The sequence below is a fragment of the Capra hircus genome, chromosome 5 (genome assembly GCF_001704415.2).
Source record: "Capra hircus breed San Clemente chromosome 5, ASM170441v1, whole genome shotgun sequence".
In the NCBI taxonomy this organism is placed as follows: domain Eukaryota; kingdom Metazoa; phylum Chordata; class Mammalia; order Artiodactyla; family Bovidae; genus Capra; species Capra hircus.
The window spans coordinates 100,298,545-100,319,343 of NC_030812.1; the positions used below are offsets into that span (position 1 = coordinate 100,298,545).

Sequence of the window (20,799 nt, forward strand, 5' to 3'; positions counted from 1 at the left end):
TACTGTTACAAGTTTGGGGGATACAGCAGGGAAAAAAAAGCAAAAATCCCTTTTACAATGAACTTTCATTCTAAAATTGATGTTCATTTGTTGGTCATTTCAGAAGTCTTCCTCTTGGTCATTTCCCAGAGTAGTGTTGGGGTGGAGGGAGAGAAGTGTACATGTGGGAGGTGGAGAAAGGTACTGAAATGCAATTGAGTAGGGCTTCCCAGTAGAGTAAAGAATCCGCCTGCCAATGCGGAGGACATGGGTTCAATCCCTGGTCGGCAAGATCCCCTGAGAAGGAAATGGCAACCCACTCTGATATTCTTGCCTGGAAAATCCCATGGACAGAGGAGCCTGGCAGACTACAGTCTATGGGATTGCAAAAGAGCTGGACAGAACTTAGGAACTAAACAACAACAAAAGTGGAATAATTTCTTCTTCAGGAGTGGGGGCAAGGGAGAACTTCCTTTTCCATCTAGTTGCAAATGATCTGGGTCACTCCCTGCTTCTCGGGCTCAGGGCCCTTTCTGGGAGCCATCTGTCAGAACTGATCTCAAGGTTCTTGTCAGAGGTAAAAGTTGAAGTTAGAGGTTATTTTTTGCCTTCCTGTTCTGGGCCTCTAGCCTCTTCATTAGCAAGGATGCTCCCCACACTGCACCATCCATCCCCTCCTCCCACATGCAAAGTAATGGGGTCTAAACCAAAGTGGTTCTATTCACATGTACACATGACTATATATAGAATAGATTACTAATAATAATCTACTGAATAGCACAGGAAGCTCTACTCAGCACTCTGTGATTCCCTATATATGCAGATGACAACAACCTTATGGCAGAAAGGGAAGAAGAACTAAAGAGCCTCTTGATGAAAGTTGAAAGAGTGAAAAAGTTGTCTTAAAGCTCAAAATTCAGAAAACTAAGATCATGGCATCGAGTCCCATCACTTCATGGCAAATAGATGGGGAAACAGTGGAAACAGTGGCTGACTTTATTTTTTGGGCTCCAAAATCACTGCAGGTGGTGATTGCAGCCATGAAATTAAAAGACACTTGTTCCTTGGAAGGAAAGTTATGACCAACCTAGACAGCATATGAAAAAGCAGAGACATTACTTTGCCAACAAAGGTCTGTCTAGTCAAGGCTATGGTTTTTCCAGTAGTCATGTATGAATGTGAGAGCTGGACTATAAGGAAAGCTGAGTGCCAAAGAATTGATGCTTTTGAACTGTGGTGTTGGAGGAGACTCTTGAGAGTCCCTTGGACTGCAAGGAGATCCAACCAGTCCATCCTAAAGGAGATGAGTCCTGGGTGTTCATTGGAAGGACTGATGTTGAAGCTGAAACTCCAATACTTTGGCCACCTGATGCGAAGAGCTGACTCATTGGAAAAGACTCTGATGCTGGGAAAGATTGAGGGCAGGAGGAGAAGGGGACAACAGAAAATGACATGGTTGGATGGCATCACCGACTCAATGGACATGAGTTTGGGTAAACTCCGGGAGTTGGTGATGGACAGGGAGGCCTGGCATGCTGCGGTTCATAGGGCCGCAAAGAGTCGGACACGACTGAGTGACTGAACTGAAGTGAACTGAACTGAATGACCTATATGGGAAAAGAATCTAAAAAAAGTGGATATATGTGTATGTATAACTGACACTTTGCTATATAGCAGAAACTAACACATTGTAAATCAACAATACTCTGGTAAAAAATATTAAGAAAATGATTCCAGTAGGGTCTTAAAATCAAATCCTAAGGATGCCTCTTCTTTCCTATATGCAGAAAAGGGAAGGATGCTTGAAAGAGCTAGGTATTCTGAATCCTTCCTTCAATTCATTGCTTTGAGGTCGTGTGTGTATGTCAATAGAACTGCTTTCTAAACAAAGTAAATTGAGATGGGAGCTTCACTGGGAATCCCTTTTTTTAAGCTCTCAACAGCTTTGTTCTGTATGAATTCTGTGTAATGGATTTTGCTGTGGTTTCACTGTCAAATATACTCTGTTATATTTTCTGATCTGCTCAGCAATCTTTCAAAATTTGTTTGGTAGTTTCTCAGTCCCATTATACATCATGTATTTAATTTGCCATCTTGAACCAGATTTCAATCTTGAACTTTTATTGATGCTATCCTTTTAAAAGTGATCATATTTAACATATTTCAAGAACTAAATATATTTTTGTCTTTGGTAATTTTCAACTTTAATATAACTTAAAATTTTTAGAAAAGATGCAAAAATAGTACAAAGAACTCTTGCATAGACTACCAGATTCACCAAGTGTTTACATGTTGCCCCATTTGCTTTGTTAGTCTCTCTCATGCTCTTCCATCCTCCCTCACACACAGGCATACACGTTTATTTTGAATATGAGGGTAAGTTCCCCATTACCACTAAGTATTACTGCTAAGTACATCAGTGTGTATTTCCTAAGAATAAAGACATTCTTATATTACTACAGTATAATTATCAAAATTAGGATCTATAGCACTTTTTTCCCTTTCCCAACCATGGAAACCAAGTCAGAGTCACACATTGCAATTAGTTGTCATTTTTCTTTATCGTATTTGACCTTGACATTTTGAAAAGTACAGGTCACTTATTTTGTAGAATGTCTCTCATTTTGGTTTGATCTGATATTGCCTCATGATTTAGGTATGCATTGCTTGATAGGACTAAGAGAGAAATGTTGTGTCCCACTCAGGATCCAATCAGAAGACAGATACCACATAAGGGATTTTTAAGGAAGAATTTAGTATAAAGAATTGTTTCTTAGTAAAAAATAATTACTAAAAGGGGTAAGAGAGGACTCTAATAAGTTGTGCAGAAGTCAGAACTACAAAATATAGCTACAGCCTTGAGGGCTGAAATTGAGTTAACAAGAAGGTGACTTAGAAACCTAAAGTAAGTGCTACCTTGCCAACCACATGGGAGAGATTCAGACCTTTGAAGAAAGAGTGTGGTTCCTGCCACAGGAACTTGCAGGTGGCTGATGATATGACAGAAAAATTGCCAGAGGGCTTGGGTCACTAGGTGAACTGTCAGTGGGAGCCTCTTTATGATGGCTTCTTTGTCCTTTCGACTGGTCCCTGTAATTTTTTGAGCAGTTTTTTTTTTTTTTTTTTTTTTTACTTTTGGGTATGTAGATGTTCCATGTGGATCTTGAACTTTTCTTACCCTAGTATCAGTCATATCTCAAAGGGGGCCTAGTTCCTTGTAGTGGAGAAGAGTATTGAGAACTGAGATCTGATTACAGTGTATGTTTATTGTTACTTGTGATCATTGGTTTTGCCTTTCTCAGCAGACAGGAAATCTATATATTTTGCCAAAGGTGAGAAATTATCCCCAATTATATTCAGTATATTTATATGTTTGTTCATACATGAGAAAAATACAGGAAGTAGTTTTATAGCTGGTAAAGAAAGCCTGCTAATTAGAATTCAATATTTGTTTAAAGTTTTATTTTTTGTTGTTGCAGTAAAATGTATAAATCATGAAATTCACAACTGTTAAGTATATAATTCAGTGAATCTTGATAAGTGCATCATAACTATCGGTTTAGTTCAGTCGGTCAGTCGTGTCCAACTCTTTGCAGCCCCATGAATCGCAGCACGCCAGGCCTCCCTGTCCATCACCTGCTCCCGGAGTTCACTCAGAGTCAGTGATGCCATCCAACCATCTCATCCTCTGTTGTCCCCTTCTCCTCCTGCCCCCAATCCCTCCCAGCATCAGGGTTTTTTTTCCAGTGAGTCAACTCTTCTCATGATGTGGCCAAAGTACTAGAGTTTCAGCTTTAGCATCAATCCTTCCAAAGAAATCCCAGGGCTGATCTCCTTTAGGATGGATTGGTTGGATTTTCTTGCAGTCCAAGGGACTCTCAAGAATCTTCTCCAACAACACAGTTCAAAAGCATCAATTCTTCAGCGCTCAGCTTTCTTCACAGTCCAACTCTCACATCCATACATGACCACTGGAAAACTATAACACCCTCTAATCAAGATTTAGCAAAATTTCATCACTCAAGATAATTTCTTCATGCCCCTTTCCAGTCATTTCTCCTAGCGCTAGAGGCTCTGAACTTTTTACCATAGATTAATTTTGTCTATTCCAGAATTTCATATGAAATTGAATTATATAGTGGATTGGCCAAAAGTTTCATTTGTTTTTTTTTCTGTAAGATGGCCCTAGTAGCACTTCAGTTCAGTTCAGTTCAGTTTAGTCTCTCAGTCATGTCCGACTCTGCGACCCCATGAATCGCAGCATGTCAGGCCTCTCTGTCCATCACCAACTCCCGGAGTTCACTCAGACTCATGTGCATCGATTCAGTGATGCCATCCAGCCATCTCATCCTCTGTCGTCCCCTTGTCCTCCTGCCCCCAATCCCTCCCAGCATCAGGGTCTTTTCCAGTGAGTCAGCTCTTCGCCTGAGGTGGCCAAAGTATTGGAGTTTCAGCCTCAGCATCAGTCCTTCCAATAAACACCCAGGACTGGTCTTTTTTAGGATGGACTGGTTGGATCTCCTTGAGGTCCAACGGACTTGCAAGAGTCTTCTCCAGCACCACAGTTGAAAAGCACCAATTCTTCGGCACTAAGCTTTCTTCGCAGTCCAACTCTCATATCCATACATGACCATTGGAAAAACCATAGCCTTGACTAGACAGACCTGTGTTCGCAAAGTAATATCTCTGCTTTTTAATATGATGTCTAGGTTGGTCATAACTTTCCTTCCAAGGAGTAAGCATCTTTTGATTTCATGGCTGCAATCACCATCTGCAGTGATTTTGGAGCCCCCCAAAATAAAGTCTGACACTGTTTCCACTGTTTCCCCATCTATTTCCCATGAAGTGATGGGACCAGATGCCATGATCTTAGTTTTCTGAATGTTGAGCTTTAAGCCAACTTTTTCACTCTCCTCTTTCACTTTCATCAAGAGGCTTTTTAGTTCTTCCTCAGTGTCTGCCATAAGGGTGGTGTCATCTGCATATCTGAGGTTATTGATATTTCTCCCGGCAGTCTTGATTGCAGCTTGTGCTTCTTGCAGCCCAGTGTTTCTCATGATGTCCTCTGCATAGAAGTTAAATAAGCAGGGTGACAATATACAGCCTTGACACACTCATTTTCCTATTTGGAACCAGTCTGTTGTTCCATGTCCAGTTCTAACTGTTGCTTCCCGATCTGCATACAGGTTTCTCAAGAGGCAGGTCAGGTGGTCTGGTATTCCCATCTCTTTCAGAATTTTCCACAGTTTATTGTGAACCACACAGTCAAAGGCTTTGGCATAGTCAATAAAGCAGAAATAGATGTTTTTCTGGAACTCTCTTGCTTTCTCAATGATCCAGCGGATGATGGCAATTTGATCTCTGGTTCCTCTGCCTTTTCTAAAGCCAGCCTGAACATCTGGAAGTTCACGGTTCACGTATTGCTGAAGCCTGGCTTGGAGAATTTTGAGCATTACTTTACTAGCATGTGAGATGAGTGCAATTGTGCGGTAGTTTGAGCATTCTTTGGCATTGCCTTTCTTTGGGATTGGAATGAAAACTGACCTTTTCCAGTCCTGTGGCCACTGCTGAGTTTTCCAAATTTGCTGGCATACTGAGTGCAGCACTTTCATAGCATCATCTTTCAGGATTTGAAATAGCTCAACTGGAATGCCATCACCTCCACTAGCTTTGTTCGTAGTGATGCTTCCCAAGGCCCACTTGACTTCACATTCCAGGATGCTGGCTCTAGGTGAGTGATCACACCATCATGGTTATCTGGGTCATGAAGATCTTTTTTGTACAGTTCTTCTGTGTATTCTTGCCACCTTTTCTTAATATCTTCTGCTTCTGTTAGGTCCCTACTATTTCTGTCCTTTATCGAGCCCATCCTTGCATGAATTGTTCCCTTGGTATCTCTAATTTTCTTGAAGAGATCTCTGGTCTTTCCCATTCTATTGTTTCCCTCTATTTCTTTGCATTAATTGCTGAGGGAGGCGTTCTTATCTCTTCTTGCTATTCTTTGGAACTCTGCATTCAAATGGGTGTATCTTTCCTTTTCTCCTTTGGCTTTAGCTTCTCTTCTTTTCTGAGCTATTTGTAAGGCCTTGTCAGAAAACCACTTTGCCTTTTTGCATTTCTTTTTCTTGGGGATGATCTTGATCACTGCCTCCTGTATAATATCACGAACCTCCGTGTCTATCAGATCGTATCCTTTGAATCTGTCCCTTCCACTGTATAATCATAAGAGATTTGATTTGGGTTATACCTGAATGGTCTAGTGGTTTTGCCTACTTTCTTCAATTTAAGCCAATTTTAAATTAATTTTTTTTTTGTATAGTTGGGTCAAGGTTAGTTTTTTTTTTTTCCCATGTTGATATATAGGTCTTCCAGTAACATTTGTTGACTTTTCTTTCTCCTTAAGTTGCTTTGGAACTTTGTTTAAAATCAGTTCACTATATAAATGTGTTTCTATTGCTGTACTTAATTCTGTTCCATTGATCTCCTTGTTTATTATTATGCCAACAATACACTGTCTTGATTCTTCTAGTTTTATAAGTCTTGAAGTAAGTTAGTGTAAATCTTCCTTTTATTTCAAGATACAGGAATATAATAGAATTCTATATCACCAAACTACCATTTAATAGAAAAATCTGTAATCCATATGTATATCAGAATTACCTTGGAATTTTTTTGAAAAATACAAATGCCCAAGTATTATAGCTTTTTTCCTCCCAAACTCTAGATATGTTTCTAATGAGCAGCCATGTTTAAAAACAGTAGGACTATATGATGATCTTTATTTTTATCTAGCTTATTTTGCTTTTTTATTTCATATTCAGTAATCCCATTTTTGTTTATGTTTTCCAGTTTCTCCATCTATTTTTTTTTGTTTTGATGTTCTTTCTCAAGACTTTATGAAGCATAGTAGAAAAGCTTTTGTATACATATATATAAATAGTATGTATAAGATATATTTTAGAAAACTTATGAATTTTTGCCTAACTAAAAAATTTATGATATTTTGATTCCACTTATTTGACTTAGTATGAATAGAATGCTAGATTTCTAATTCAAAAAATATATGCAAGAAGCAACAAAGATTTACTATATAGTACAGGGAACTATAGTCAATCTCTTGCAATAACCTGTAGTGGAAAATGATCTTAAAAATAATATATGTGTATATGTTTAATTGAATCACCTTGCTGTGCACCTGAAGCATTATAAGTCAACCATACTTCAATAAAATATATATATTAAGGAAAAAAAGTTTATCAGTCAATAATCTTATCAAAGAACCAAATTTTGGTTTTGTTAGTTTTTCTGTTGATTGGTTTTTTAAGTTTCTATTGCTTGGTTTCTATTGCTGCTTGATTTCAGATTTAAAAATTTTGACCTTTCTTCTGCTTACTTTGGTTTTCATTTGCCCTTCTTTTTCTATTTTCTTATACTTGATTATTTATTTAAAATCTTTCTGCTCTGTATTCACTTATAGCTTTAGAATTCCCTCTAAGCCTCTGTTTTAGCTGTGAAAGTGCTACACTCAATATGCCAGCAAATTTGGAAAACTCAACAGTGACCACAGGACTGGAAAAGGTCAGTTTTCATTCCAATCCCAAAGAAAGGCAATGCCAAAGAATGCCCAAACTACCACATAATTGTACTCATCTCACACGCTAGCAAAGTAATGCTCTAAATTCTCCAAGCCAGGCTTCAGCAATACATGAACTGTGAACTTCGAGATGTTCAGGCTGGCTTTAGAAAAGGCAGAGGAACCAGAGATCAAATTGCCATCATCCGCTGGATCATTGAGAAAGCAAGAGAGTTCCAGAAAAACATCAATTTCTGCTTTATTGACTATGCCAAAGCCTTTGCCTGTGTGGATCCTGATAAACTATGGAAAATTCTGAAAGAGATGGGAATACCAGACCACCTGACCTGCCTCTTGATAAACCTGTATGCAGGTCAGGAAGCACCAGTTAGAACAGTTAGAACAGACTGGTTCCAAATAGGAAAAGGAGTATGTCAAGGCTGTATATTGTCACCCTGTTTATTTAACTTATATGCAGAGTACATGAGAAACGCTGGGCTGGAAGAAGCACAAGCTGGAATCAAGATTTCCGGGAGAAATACTAATAACCTCAGATATGCAGATGACACCACCCTTATGGCAGAAAGGGAAGAAGAACTCAAGAGCCTCTTGATGAAAGTGAAAGAAGAGAGTGAAAAAGTTGTCTTAAAACTCAGCATTCAGAAAACTAAGATCATGACATCCAGTCACATCACTTCATGGCAAATAGATGGGGAAACAGTGGAAACAGTGGCTGACTTTATTTTTCTAGGCTCCAAAATCATTGCAGTTGGTGATTGCAGCCATGAAATTAGAAGACACTTACTCCTTGGAAGGAAAGTTATGACCAACCTAGACAGCATACTAAAAAACAGAGACATTACTTTGCCAACAGAGATCCGTCTAGTCAAGGCTATGGTTTTTCCAGTAGTCATGTATGAATGTGAAAGTTGGACTATAAAGAAAGCTGAGTGCCAAAGAATTGGTGCTTTTCAACTGTGGTATTGGAGAAGACTCTTGAGAGTCTGTTGGACTGCAAGGAGATCCAACCAGTCCATCCTAAAGGAGATGAGTCCTGGGTGTTCATTGGAAGGACTGATGTTGAAGCTGAAACTCCAATACTTTGGCTAACTGATGCGAAGAGCTGACTCAGTTGAAAAGACCCTGGTGCTGGGAAAGATTGAAGGCACAAGGAGAAGGGGACAACAGAGGATGAGATGGTTGGATGGCAACACCGACTCAATGGACATGAGTTTGGGTAAACTCCGGGAGTTGGTGATGGACAGGGAGGCCTGGCATGCTGCGGTTCGTGGGGTCACAAAGAGTCAGACAGGACTGAGGGACTAAACTGAACTGAACTGAACATACATGCATGATTACATATATGTATATATAAATGTGAGACAGATATATATGTCTTATATTTTCTTTAACCATTCATTAATTGATGGACACATGTTATTTCCATATCCTAACTTAAAAATAATGCTGCAGTGAACATGGAGGCACAGTATCTCTTTGAGAATGTGGCTTTATTTCCTTTGGATATGTCCCCAGAAATGGAATTTCTGGATCATATGGTAGTTTTATGTTTGATTTTTTGAGGATCCTCCATACTGTTTTTCGTAGTGGCTGAACCAGTACTGCTATTCTGTTACCTTTCTAAAAATGTCATTCTGTTGTCTTTCTCCTTTTTGGTTTCTGATGAAAATTCAGCTACCATTCATGTCATTGTTCTCCTTTGTTAATGTGTTATTTTTGTCTGACTGCTTGCAAACTTTTCTCTTTATCCTTGGTTTTCAGCAGTTTTATCACATTATTCTTTATGTGTGATATTCCTTTTATCCTCGTTGGGATTCATTTTCTCATAGATGTTAAGTTTTGCACTATATTTGGGGATTATTTGACCATTAATTCTTCAAATTCTTGTGCTCCTCCATTTTATTTCTCCTGTATTTCTAGAACCTCATACATATAGCACTTACGTTACACTACTTGACATTATCCTACAGGTCACTAAAACTCTGTGAACTCAAGAGAAGTTCATTTCTTCCTCTTTTCTTCGTATTAGATAATTCCTAGCAATAGATTTTCACATTCACTGACTTATTCTTTTGTTCTCTCAAATTTGCTGTTAATCTCATTAAAAAAAATGTTGAAGTAAAAATTTGTGGATTTTTTTTTTCTGTTTTAGAATATTCACTTGGTTCTATTTTATAGTTTCTACTTCTCTGCTGAAATTCTTCAAAGTTTCAAAGATAGTAGAAAGCATTCCTTTATACCCTTCACCCCACTCCCCCAATGTCAACATCTTAAATAATCATGGTACATTTGTCAAAGCCAAGAAATAAACATTGCTACATTATTATTAACTAACTCCAGGTTGTCTTTGAATCTCACCAGTTTTCCATTATTATTATTTTTTTCTCTTCTAGGATGTAACCCATTTACATTTAGTTTTTTACATTTGCATTTAGTTTTCCTTATTTTGTAGTTTTCTCTGGTGTTTTATGTGTTATGAACTTGATGAATTTGAAGAGTAGTGATTAGATATTCAGAATACTTCTCTTCCTGGGAAATAGATGGGGAAACAGTGGAAACAGTGTCAGACTTTATTATTTTGGGCTCCAAAATCACTGCAGATGGTGATTGCAGCCATGAAATTGAAAGATGCTTACTCCTTGAAGGAAAGTTATGACCAACCTAGACAGCATATTGAAAAGCAGAGACATTACCTTGCCAGCAAAGGTCTGTCTAGTCTATGGTTTTTCCATTGGTCATGTATGGATGTAAAAGTTGGGCTGTGAAGAAAGCTGAGCACTGAAGAATTGATGCTTTTAAACTGTGGTGTTGGGGAAGACTTTTGAGAGTCCCTTGGACTGCAAGGAGATCCAACCGGTCCATCCTAAAAGAGATCAGTCCTGGGTGTTCATTGGAAGGACTGATGCTAAAGCTGAAACTCCAATACTTTGGCCACCTCATGCAAAGAGTTTGCTCATTGGAAAAGACTCTGATGCTGGGAGGGATTGGGGGGCAGGAGGAGAAGGGGATGACAGAGGATAAGATGGCTGGATGGCATCACCGACTTGATGGACATGAGTTTGAGTAAACTCTAGGAGTTGGTGATGGACAGGGAGGCCAGGTGTATTGCGATCATGGGGTCGCAAAGAGCTGGACATGACTGAGCGACTGAACTGAACTGAACTGAACTGAGAATGCTTCTCAGACTGGAGTTATTTGATTATTTTTCACGCTTGTCTGATGTTAAGAGTTTTGGTGAAATATACTTTAGTGATTAGGTGTCTTTCTCATTGCATCTTGTTCAGGTGCATGATATCAACAAGACATCACTAGTAGTTCACACTTTTAACCCTGTTCATGGGTTTAAGTTGTATTTGCCAGGTTTCTCTGACATAAAATTACACATCCATACCTTATTGTTCAGAAGTGAGTCACTAAGTCTTACCAACACTCAAGGGAAGAAGGAGTAAATCGCACATCATGAGGCAGGAGTATCTCCATATATTGTTTGGAATCTCTGTAAGGAAAATTTAACTTCTCCCCTCCCCCCATTTATGTATTTATTCAGTCATTTATTTAAATCAGTACAGATTTAGAGGAGTGACATCAGCATGATGGCAGAGTAGCAGAGTCCAACCTCTGTCCCTCCCACAAAGAATAACAATTAGACAGGTATCTACTAACAAAAATTGCTCTGGGAGACCTCAGGAGTTCATTTAAGAAGCATTAACAACACAATAGAGCCAAAAACTTGAGAATAACTACGAAAGAAAAAAATGGTAGGAAGAACAGTTTCATTTTGCCTGCATCATTCCTTCTTAATGTATATGAAGAAAGTCAACTTCATGTTTATTAATCAACTAATTTCTGACAAAGAAATCAAGTCTGTACAATGGAGAAAGGATAGTCTCTTAAATAAATGATATTGGGAAAACTGGATTGTTTTTGTTGTTAGCTGCTAAGTCATGTCTGACTCTTCACAACCCCATGGACTATAACCTACCAGGCTTCTCTGTCCATGGGATTTCCACATTCAAAATAATGAAATTGCCCGCCCCCCCCCCCACCTTTTTTTTACACCATGCACAAAAACAACTCAAAATGGATTAAAAAAATTAAAAGTAAGATCTGAAACCATGAAACTCCTAGTAGAAAACATAGGGGAAAACCTCCTTGACCTTGGTCTTCACAATGAGTTTTTTGGAATATACACCAAAAGCACAGACAACTAAGCCAAAATAAATATGTAGGACTACAGCAGATCTACCTGGAGAAGGAAATGGCAACTCACTCCAGTACTCTTGCCTGGAAAATTCCATGGATGGGTGAGCCTGGGAGGCTACAGTCCATGGGGTTGCAAAGAGTCAGACACGACTGAGTGACTTCACTTTATTTCTTTCTATAGTTCCTTTTGGAGATGGAAATGGTAACCCACTCCAGTGTTCTTGCCTGGAGAATCCCATGGACAGAGGGGCCTGGTGGGGCTGTGGTCTATGGGGTTGCAGAGTCGGACACGACTAAGCAAATAACACACATACACACACAGCTAATAAACTGTTTCTACAGAGCAAAGGAAAAGCCAAAATGAATGGAAGTGTAAATTTGTATAATCACTATGAGAAAGAACATTGAGGCCCCTCAAAAAATGAAAAATAGAGCCACCATATGATGCAGCAATTCCACTTCTGGGTATGTATCCAAGAAAAAGTCACTATTTCAAAGAGATACCCGCACTATTATGTTCTTTGCAGCATTACGCAGAATGACTATGATATGGAAACAGCCTTTGTGTCTGGTGACAGATGAATGAATAAAGAAAATGTGAGATGTATGTATAAAAAGCAAAATTATTCAACTTTTAGAAGGAAGGGAATTCTGCCATTTTGCCACAACATAGATAAACCCAGAGGATATTATCTAAGTGAAACTGTCTGCAGAAAGACCAATCTCACATGATCTCACTATTTGAAACAACAAAAAAGGTTGAACTCATAGTAACACAGGGTAGAAAGGTTACCAGGGATTGGTGGGTGGAGGAAAATGGGAAATATTGATCAAGGGTATAAACTTTCAGTTATAAGATGAATAAGTTCTTGAGGCCTAATGTATATCATAGTGATGACCATTTACTTGAAGTTTTCTAAGAGAGCAGATTTCAAGTGTTACCGCCAGTACATATAACACACACACACACACACACACACACACACACACACAGATGGTAACTATTGGAGGTGATGGATATTTTTATTAATTTTATTGTGGTAATTATTTCACAATGATACTTATATCAAAAATTTCACATTGTATATCTTAAATGTATACAATCTTTATTTGTTGAGAATAAATAAAAATAAGTTGCTGTGGATTCATAAATTCTTTTTTTTTTTTAATTCCTGGGTTGTAATCCAATACATCCAATACTTACAATATAATCCAATTAATTTTGTTGCTCTTAATTGTTTTATTTTGGATTTCAGGAGCTTTTCCAGCACTAAAAGACTAAAAGATGCTCCAGGCTCATCTTATGTATTTTCCATCCTGGCCCTAGAATTAGTCTTTCCTCAAGGAGCCCTGGTTCCTATGTTGCCTTCCTTTTTTCCTTCTTCCTTTTTTTAAAAAAACATCTTAACCATTTTAAAGTTTGTTGGTTCAGTAGTGTTAAGTTATTGTTATGGACTGAATATTTGTGTCGCCTCCCACCCCCAAGTTCATATGCTGAAGGCTTAACCTCCAGTGTGGCTCTATTGGAGAAGGGCCTGTGAGGAAGTAATAATTAAGGTTAATGACTTCATAACGTTGGGGTCCTAATCTGAGCAGCTTAGTGTCCTTGTCAGAAGAGACAATACAGAGCTCCCTAGCTCTCTCTCTTTTGCATACCTGCACAGAGCAAAGGCCGTGTGAGACCACAGTGAGAAGGTAGCTGCTGCAACCCAAGGTGTATGGTCTCACCAGACCCCAGTTCTTCAGGCCTGTTAATTGTGGATTTCCAGTGTCCGTAACAGTGAGAAAATAAATTTCGATTATTTATGGCATTTTGCCATGACAGCCTAGGCAGACTAATACAAGTATATTCACATTGTTATGTAGCCAATCTCCAGAAGTTTTTCATGTTGCAAAACTGAAACTCTTTAGCCATTAAACAACACCCCATTTCTCTCCCTCCCCAGTTCCTGGCCATCACCAATCTACTTTCTGTTTGTATGAATTTGAATGTTTGAGATACTTCATACAAGTGGAAAGAATCACAAAGTGTTTGTCTTTTTGCAATCAGTGTGTTTCCTTTCCCCCTGCAATGCAGGAGAGGCAGGAGGTGTGGGTTCGATCTCTGGGTCAGGAAGATCCCCCTGAGGAGGAAATGGCAACCCACTTTTCTTGCCCGGAAAAATTCCATGGACAGAGGAGCCTGGCAGGCTATATAGTCCCTGAGGTCGCAAAGAGTTGGACAAGAGTGAAGCAGAAACTAAACTAAGGCCTTCAAGGTTTATCCATGTTATGGGATCTGACAGGATTTTCTTCATTTTAAAGACTGAATATTACTTCACTGTATGTGTTTGTTGGGGCCCAGGGTAGACTACCCCCAAATGTGCCTCAGTGGCACATTGATTATTCTCAATTAAAGTTACTTAAGAAATGGCCTATTCAAGAGTGACTCTGTGGCCTTCCTCTCTGTCTCCCTGAAAGCAGGAAGTAAGCCTCTTCTGTGAAAGGAGTGCTTCCCACCTCTGGAGGTATTAATAGAAGTCCACCCTTATCACCAAAGACAGAATTTGGGGCCAAGAAGCTTGTATAAACAAACCTTGTTACTTTTTTTATTTACTACCCCAGTGCCCAACTCTGTCTATATTCTTCACTTATTGGTCGCTCAAAACCCGTTTCTTTGCCTTGTCAGCTCCTCACAAATTTATTGTTTCTTTGTCTGCAAAGTATAAAAGCTACCTGCTTTAGTCACCTCTTAGGTCCCATTTCTATGAATCCTCCATGTTCATGAATTAAAATGTGTTTCTCTTTCTCCTGTTAATCTGTCTTGTGTCAATTTTATTATTAGTCCAGCCACAAGTACTCGAGAGGGGTATGTGTGGGGGATTTCCTCCTCCCCAACATAGACCACATTTTGTTTATGTTGTCTTCCTTTTAAGGGCATCAACATTTGTTCTCGAAGGCAGCTCAAGTATTGGTGGATCTTTTTGTCAGGTTGTGCTTTGTTTCTTTGTTTGCACTGGTCAGCACTGCACCGCTGCTGGTGCACGACCACAGCAGTTCATCTCAGCAGGGACCACAGAGTCCTATCTGTGCAGCTGGCTCTCGGCCAGGGACTTAGAGGGTGAGCTCACATGATGGCTTTTGGACACCTTTCTCTGTGCCACTCTCTCATGTCAGTCACCCTGATCTGCAAATTCCAGGTATGTGAAAGACTGAAGGCAGGAGGAGAAGGGGACGACAGAGGATAAGATGGTTGGATGGCATCACCGACTCAATGGACATTGAGTTTGAGCAAGCTCCAGAAGATGGTGAAGGACCAGGAAGCCTGGTGTGCTGCAGTCCATGGGGTCACAAAGAATCAAACACGACTGAGTGACTGAACAAAAACAAGCAGCTCAAAACTTGGATCTCTGCTTCCTCAGCTTCATGAGACTCCTGCTCTATTTTAGGATTCATTTTCCTGTTTTGGGCTGGAAAGCGGTCCTAGGCAGAGTACCAGTGACCATAGCACTTACCTTTGTGCGTTGTGTTCTCTCAAGGGTCACAGTGCTGCCTGATCCATCGTCCCTGAAAACAGCTGCCTCATGTATTTTGTCATTTGGGTGTTTTGGCTGAAGGCCAAGTCCAGTATCACTCTGTCACAGCTGGAAATAGAATTTTATTAGTTTTTAATTACTATGCTCTCCCTGTTTCTCTTTCCTCTCTTCTGTCTTTATACATTCTGACTTGGTGATCTTATCTATTCCTGGAATTTCAATTCCCTTTTATTTTCTTTAATTTTTTATTTCGATTTCACCTATTTGAAATAAATTACTGATACCAGTCAATCCTAAAGGAAATCAACACTGAATATTTATTGAAGGACTGATGCTGAAGCCGAAGCTCCAATACTTTGGCCACCTGATGCAAAGAGACAACTCTTTGGAAAAAACCCTGATTTTGGGAAAGACTGAAGGCAGGAGGAGAAGAGGGTAACAGAGGATGAGATTGTTGAATGGCATCATTGACTCAGTGGACATGAGTTTAAGCAAACTCTGTGAAATAGTGTAGGACAGGGAAGGCTGGCGTGCTGCAGTCCATGGGGTTGCAAAGAGTTGAACACGACTGAGCGACTGAACAATAGCAACTGACACCTTACTATGTGTTTACTTAATTTATTCCTCTTTGTGGTTGTCTCAGCATATAAAAATAAGAGAACAAGGAGAGAAAATGAAATGAAATTTCTTGCCTCTGAAGGGTAAAGACTAAATCATAATTGAGAGAATGTTTTGGGGAACACAGAGGTATAACACACTCACAGAACATATATCTGGGCAAGAGCTCATTTCTCCCATGATTCTAGCCACATGCAAACCAACCTCCTATTTCTCTATCGTATACCACTACCCAAAGCTCCAAGGAACAATGAGATCAGTCCCATTTGGCATGCATCTGTTTTCCTTTTATTTATTTATTTTTTCATCTGTTTTCTTAAAAGGGAACAAGCGAATATAAAATGTGAGATAAATTCATAGCTAGGAACCACTCTCATATTTTTATTCCAGTTTCCATAATTGAATTACCGAATTTAAGGGCAACGTTTCCTTGGTCAATAGAAAGGTGAGATGGGGAGTCAATTTAATTTGTACTTAATGAGCATCTAGAGAGTATGGTGAGGTTAAATAAATAAAACATCAAAAACCCAGAGTTTAGAATATTAATTTCTATAGGCAGCCCCAGAGTTTGAACCATTTCCTGAAAAATTACTTCTGCTTTTGTCATACTGGCCCATTTTTTTTTTTTTAAATAAAACCTTCAAGTTTCCTGCTAGCAGTTTAGAGATTGGGCTGTTTCCTCGCTTACACCTGTCTACTCATGCTTGTATAATTTTATTCTCTCAACTGAATGTGAAAGATATTAGACGAAGATGACTGACAATGTTACTTATTCCATAATAAAGTCTCCTGCTGCACCCCAAGCTCTGAAGGACAACCGACGGCAGCAAAAAGGTGAGTTAACCAATCAAGTGTGGAAAACTGTCCATAGTCACCATAGGCTAGGTGAATGAATGAGATGGAGAATACGTTTGGAGTAGAGGGTCATTTGGAGAAACGCTTTTGGTTCATTTTGAAGTCCAGATTTGGAATATGAAAATTTTGTATGTGGCTGAGGATCTGATCTTAGGTTTCAGGTAAATTGTTTTCTAACCCTTCACTTCTATCATCTTATCTGTGAAACACAAGCTGGGGCAATTTTGTTTGTCTTTATTGCTCCTGAACTAAAGCAAGAATTTTCTTGGGAGAACTTTATCTCTTTGTGAATGTTTGGGGCAACTGTGGACCAGCTGTGCAAATTCTAGGCATCTCTGTTTTTCTGGCTATGAAATGAAGAGAAGGACACCAATAATTTTGCCACAGGGTAATATTAAGATTTTGTCAGCAAATAAGTTATTTCATATAACTAGGTCCTCCCCACACCCTTGAGCCAGAATGGTGACAAGTGTAGGAAGAAGGTATTAAGAGCATTACAGATACTAGACCCTGTGACTCTGGGAATTTGAAGATGAAACAAACCATTCTTACATAGAACCCTGAGAAAACACTTTCTGAGAAGGCAGATAACTGTGTAAGTGCCAAAATTAATATTTGATTTTATATCTTGGGGAGCAAACTTCCATGAGGTGCGTTTTTTAGTGTAGCTCCATAAGCTTTCTTTTTTGCCTCATAGTCTTATTATTACAAGTAAATTACTGCTATAATTTGCTAAATCATTCTACTATACTTAGACATTTGATTTATTTCTATTACTGTAAATTATAGAGCATTTAATATTTTATTTGTACTTATTTTTCCTTCTTTGGGGTTATATCTGTGCTAATTTCTAAGGAATAGAAATGTTAAATCAAAAAGAATGGGCATTTTAAATTTTATGTATATGATCACACAATTCATGATAAGTTGAAACGACTATAATTTTAATTTCTAGGCAAGTGGTTTTTTATTTGTATCCAGTGGACACTGCACATTCTTATTTATTGCCAGTATGTTTATTTCTACACCAGCTTTCTGGGGTGTTCTGCTTGGGAATGGGAAAATAGGTTAAGAGCATTAAAACAATATTAAAAATCTCTTTAGGAAAGTATTGGTGGTGGTTTAGTTGCTAAGTCGTGTCCGACTCTTGCGACCCCACAGATTGTAGCCCGCCAGGCTCCTCTGTCCATAGGATTCTCCAGGCAAGAATACTGGAGTGGATTGCCATTTTCTTCTCCAGGGGAAATACAAAAAGCATTACATGCTCATTACAGGAATTAGAGAAACTATGAGAGCAGATATAATAAAATAAAATCACTAATAATTTTACAACATGGTGATCATCACTATTACTATTTTGACATATTTTTGCTTTTTTATACTGATGTTACTACAAGTACTTTACTAAGAGTCTTTTAATATAAAGTACATTAAAATATTAAATTTCAGTTAGTTTTTAAAAACTGAATTGTGGTTGCACATGTACAATTTATGCAATTATGTTTTGATACTTTTTTACACTTAGTGTAATATCTAAAATCAACATTTATTTCATTAAATATTCTTTTATAGTGCAAATGTATTTTTTATGTCACTAAAAAATCAAATGCTTTTGGATTTAACAGTCGAAATAGTTAAAATACAGAACTCTCTCATTTTAAGCTATCTTCACTATGAGTTTCTTTAAGAAGTTCAAAATACATCATAGATACCTACATCTACAGTATCATTTACCTAAAATTTAAATTTGAAAGTGAGGCCCAAATAAGCAGAATTATTTTCTCCATTTCCAAATTAAAGGTTATCAAATAAAGGAGTCAAAACTAGAATTTAAATGCCTTACTTTATAAATTTTTGCCTTTCACACTATCAGTCCTACACTATCAGGCTATGGGATCACTACCATTTTAAAATAAAAAATTGGTGTGAAAAATCTGTTATTTTCCAAATGAAAATAATGCCATTCTTAGGTATACATTGTATACAACATAGTTAATATGAAGTAATGTCCCATCCTTAAACAAATGATCAACCTAAACTGATCACTCTTCCAATTATGACAGGTTCCAAGGCACTTGTGAGGTGTCATTTTATTTTCATTTGTTTTATTTATCTCAATTTTGAATAAATAATACATTATATGGTTCAAAATTTAAAAAGTACAGAAAAAAAGAAAAAGTCTTTCTCCCATCTCTGTCCCCATTGACCTGTTTCCCCTCCCCTAGGCAAGCAACCTTATCAGATGCATGCGTCTATTTTCAGAAATGCCTATTAACATACAGCGTTTCACAGACTGTTTTGTTAACTGTTTCCCTTTATATTCCTTGAAAAAAATTACTCCATATCTATAAAAAAAGCTTGTCTTTTTTTTTTTGTTAGAAATTGCATATTGACTTTATGGCTACGTCAAAATGTATTTGAGTTATCTTTTATTGATAGACAGTTAGGTTGAATTTAGTCTTTTTGTCCTACAAATATTGTTGCTATGAGTGGCCTTAAAAATATGACATTTTATACATGTGTGAATGTCTGCACGAAAAATTTCTTGAAGAGAAATTGCTGAGTCAAAAGGAAAATTAATGCCTTTGTGATTTTGGGACACAGCCAAACTACTATCCAAAGAACTTGTTCCAATTTATATTCTCACCACTAAAGCATGAGACTGTGCAAGCCACAATTTCAAAACAAAAAGTATCTTTCACTGGATAAGTAAAATATGTTCCTTGATAAAGCTGACGGTGGCCACCCTCAACTTCAGAGCATGGACCTTGACAGATCTAGGAAAGGAAACTTTAAGGCCTGGATTGCAATTCCAACCAGGCCAAATTGCTTCCAGATCCCAGCTCTCCTTCCCTGACCTTTTCTCTTTAGACTTTTATTCTGACTCAGGATATTTTTTTGGATTCTATTCTTGCAGCTTCTTCCTCGAGATGCCCTCGCTCTTACCATGTGGCGATAGCTTTGGGGCTTCTGTCCACCATTCTAGCAAGTATGCTGCTATTGCAGTGGATTCTGTACCGGGGTAAGTGCTAACTTAAACCAAAATTTGTGTATAAAAGCAATATAACGTTACGGAAACCTTGAAAAATAGTCCCAGCAAAATAAATCACCAACATACACAAGAGTATCTCCCAGGCATAGTCTTCTAGTTTTTGAGTACATGACTTTGTGTTAAGTATTTATTCTTTTAACAGGATTTCAGTTAAGTCCTCTAAAATCCCCCTTGCCTTACTTTTTTTTTTTCAATAAGGCTGGATATAGTTCTGCTCACAATATGGTTATAATTTTGTGTATTGCTTTTTGGTTTGATATTGTGTCATAAACATTTTCCTACCTACTACCATATTTAGCATGAAAATAAAATTATAATTTTAATATTGTGTTTAACTTTTCATATGAGATATACTGTAATTTAATTAAGCATATTCTAATTTTTCCCATTTAATGAGCTTTCCCATTTTCTAAAATGGACTTTGCTAGATTTAGTTCTAGGTCCTTATATATGATGATCCAGAGAGCCTTCGGTTTCTGTTTCACAATCCAGAGTTCTAACTTAGGTTTCTGTTATTTGAGCATGATTGTTAGTGACAGGCTATTGCTGTTGTTTTGTTGCTAAGTTGTGTCTGACTCTTTCTGAGACCCTGTGGGCTATAGTCTGCCAGGTTCCTCTGTCCATGGGATTTCCCAGGCAAGAGTACTAGAGTGGATAACCACTCCCTTCTCCAGGGGATCTTCCAAATCCAGGGATCGAACCCAGGTCTCCTGTATTTCAGGTGGATCTTTACTGAGCCACTAGGGAAGCCCCAAGTGACAGGTTAGACAGACTTTATTAATTGGGATACTAAGGGTTCAGTCTTAGGACCTCTACGTCACATACAAGTTCAACTTTTGACAGAAGGAGACTCCGAGGCAAGTCAGGAATTTTTCCTTCAGGCTGGATACCATCACAGTTGTATGGAAAAAGCACAAATTATAAGGTGTCGACTTCATAGCTTGATCTCCAGAACCCTATGTTGTTCCCATGCCAGGCCTTCC

General features: G+C 38.3%; 1 protein-coding gene across 2 annotated transcripts in view; it reads left to right on the plus strand.

Moving 5' to 3' along the window:
- The window catches only part of KLRG1 (killer cell lectin like receptor G1), a 35,834-nt gene that overhangs the window by 1,561 nt on the left and 13,474 nt on the right, over positions 1 to 20,799 (plus strand). The window contains exons 1-2 of one of the 2 annotated variants that reach the window (XM_005680887.3): positions 16,236 to 16,743; positions 19,682 to 19,786. In XM_005680887.3, coding sequence (XP_005680944.2) covers positions 16,662 to 16,743; positions 19,682 to 19,786 — 187 coding nt within the window. In that variant the 5' untranslated portion in view covers positions 16,236 to 16,661. Of the gene's footprint in view, positions 1 to 16,235; positions 16,744 to 19,681; positions 19,787 to 20,799 lie in introns of those variants that run through there. The other variant, XM_018048526.1, reaches the window with a different exon arrangement.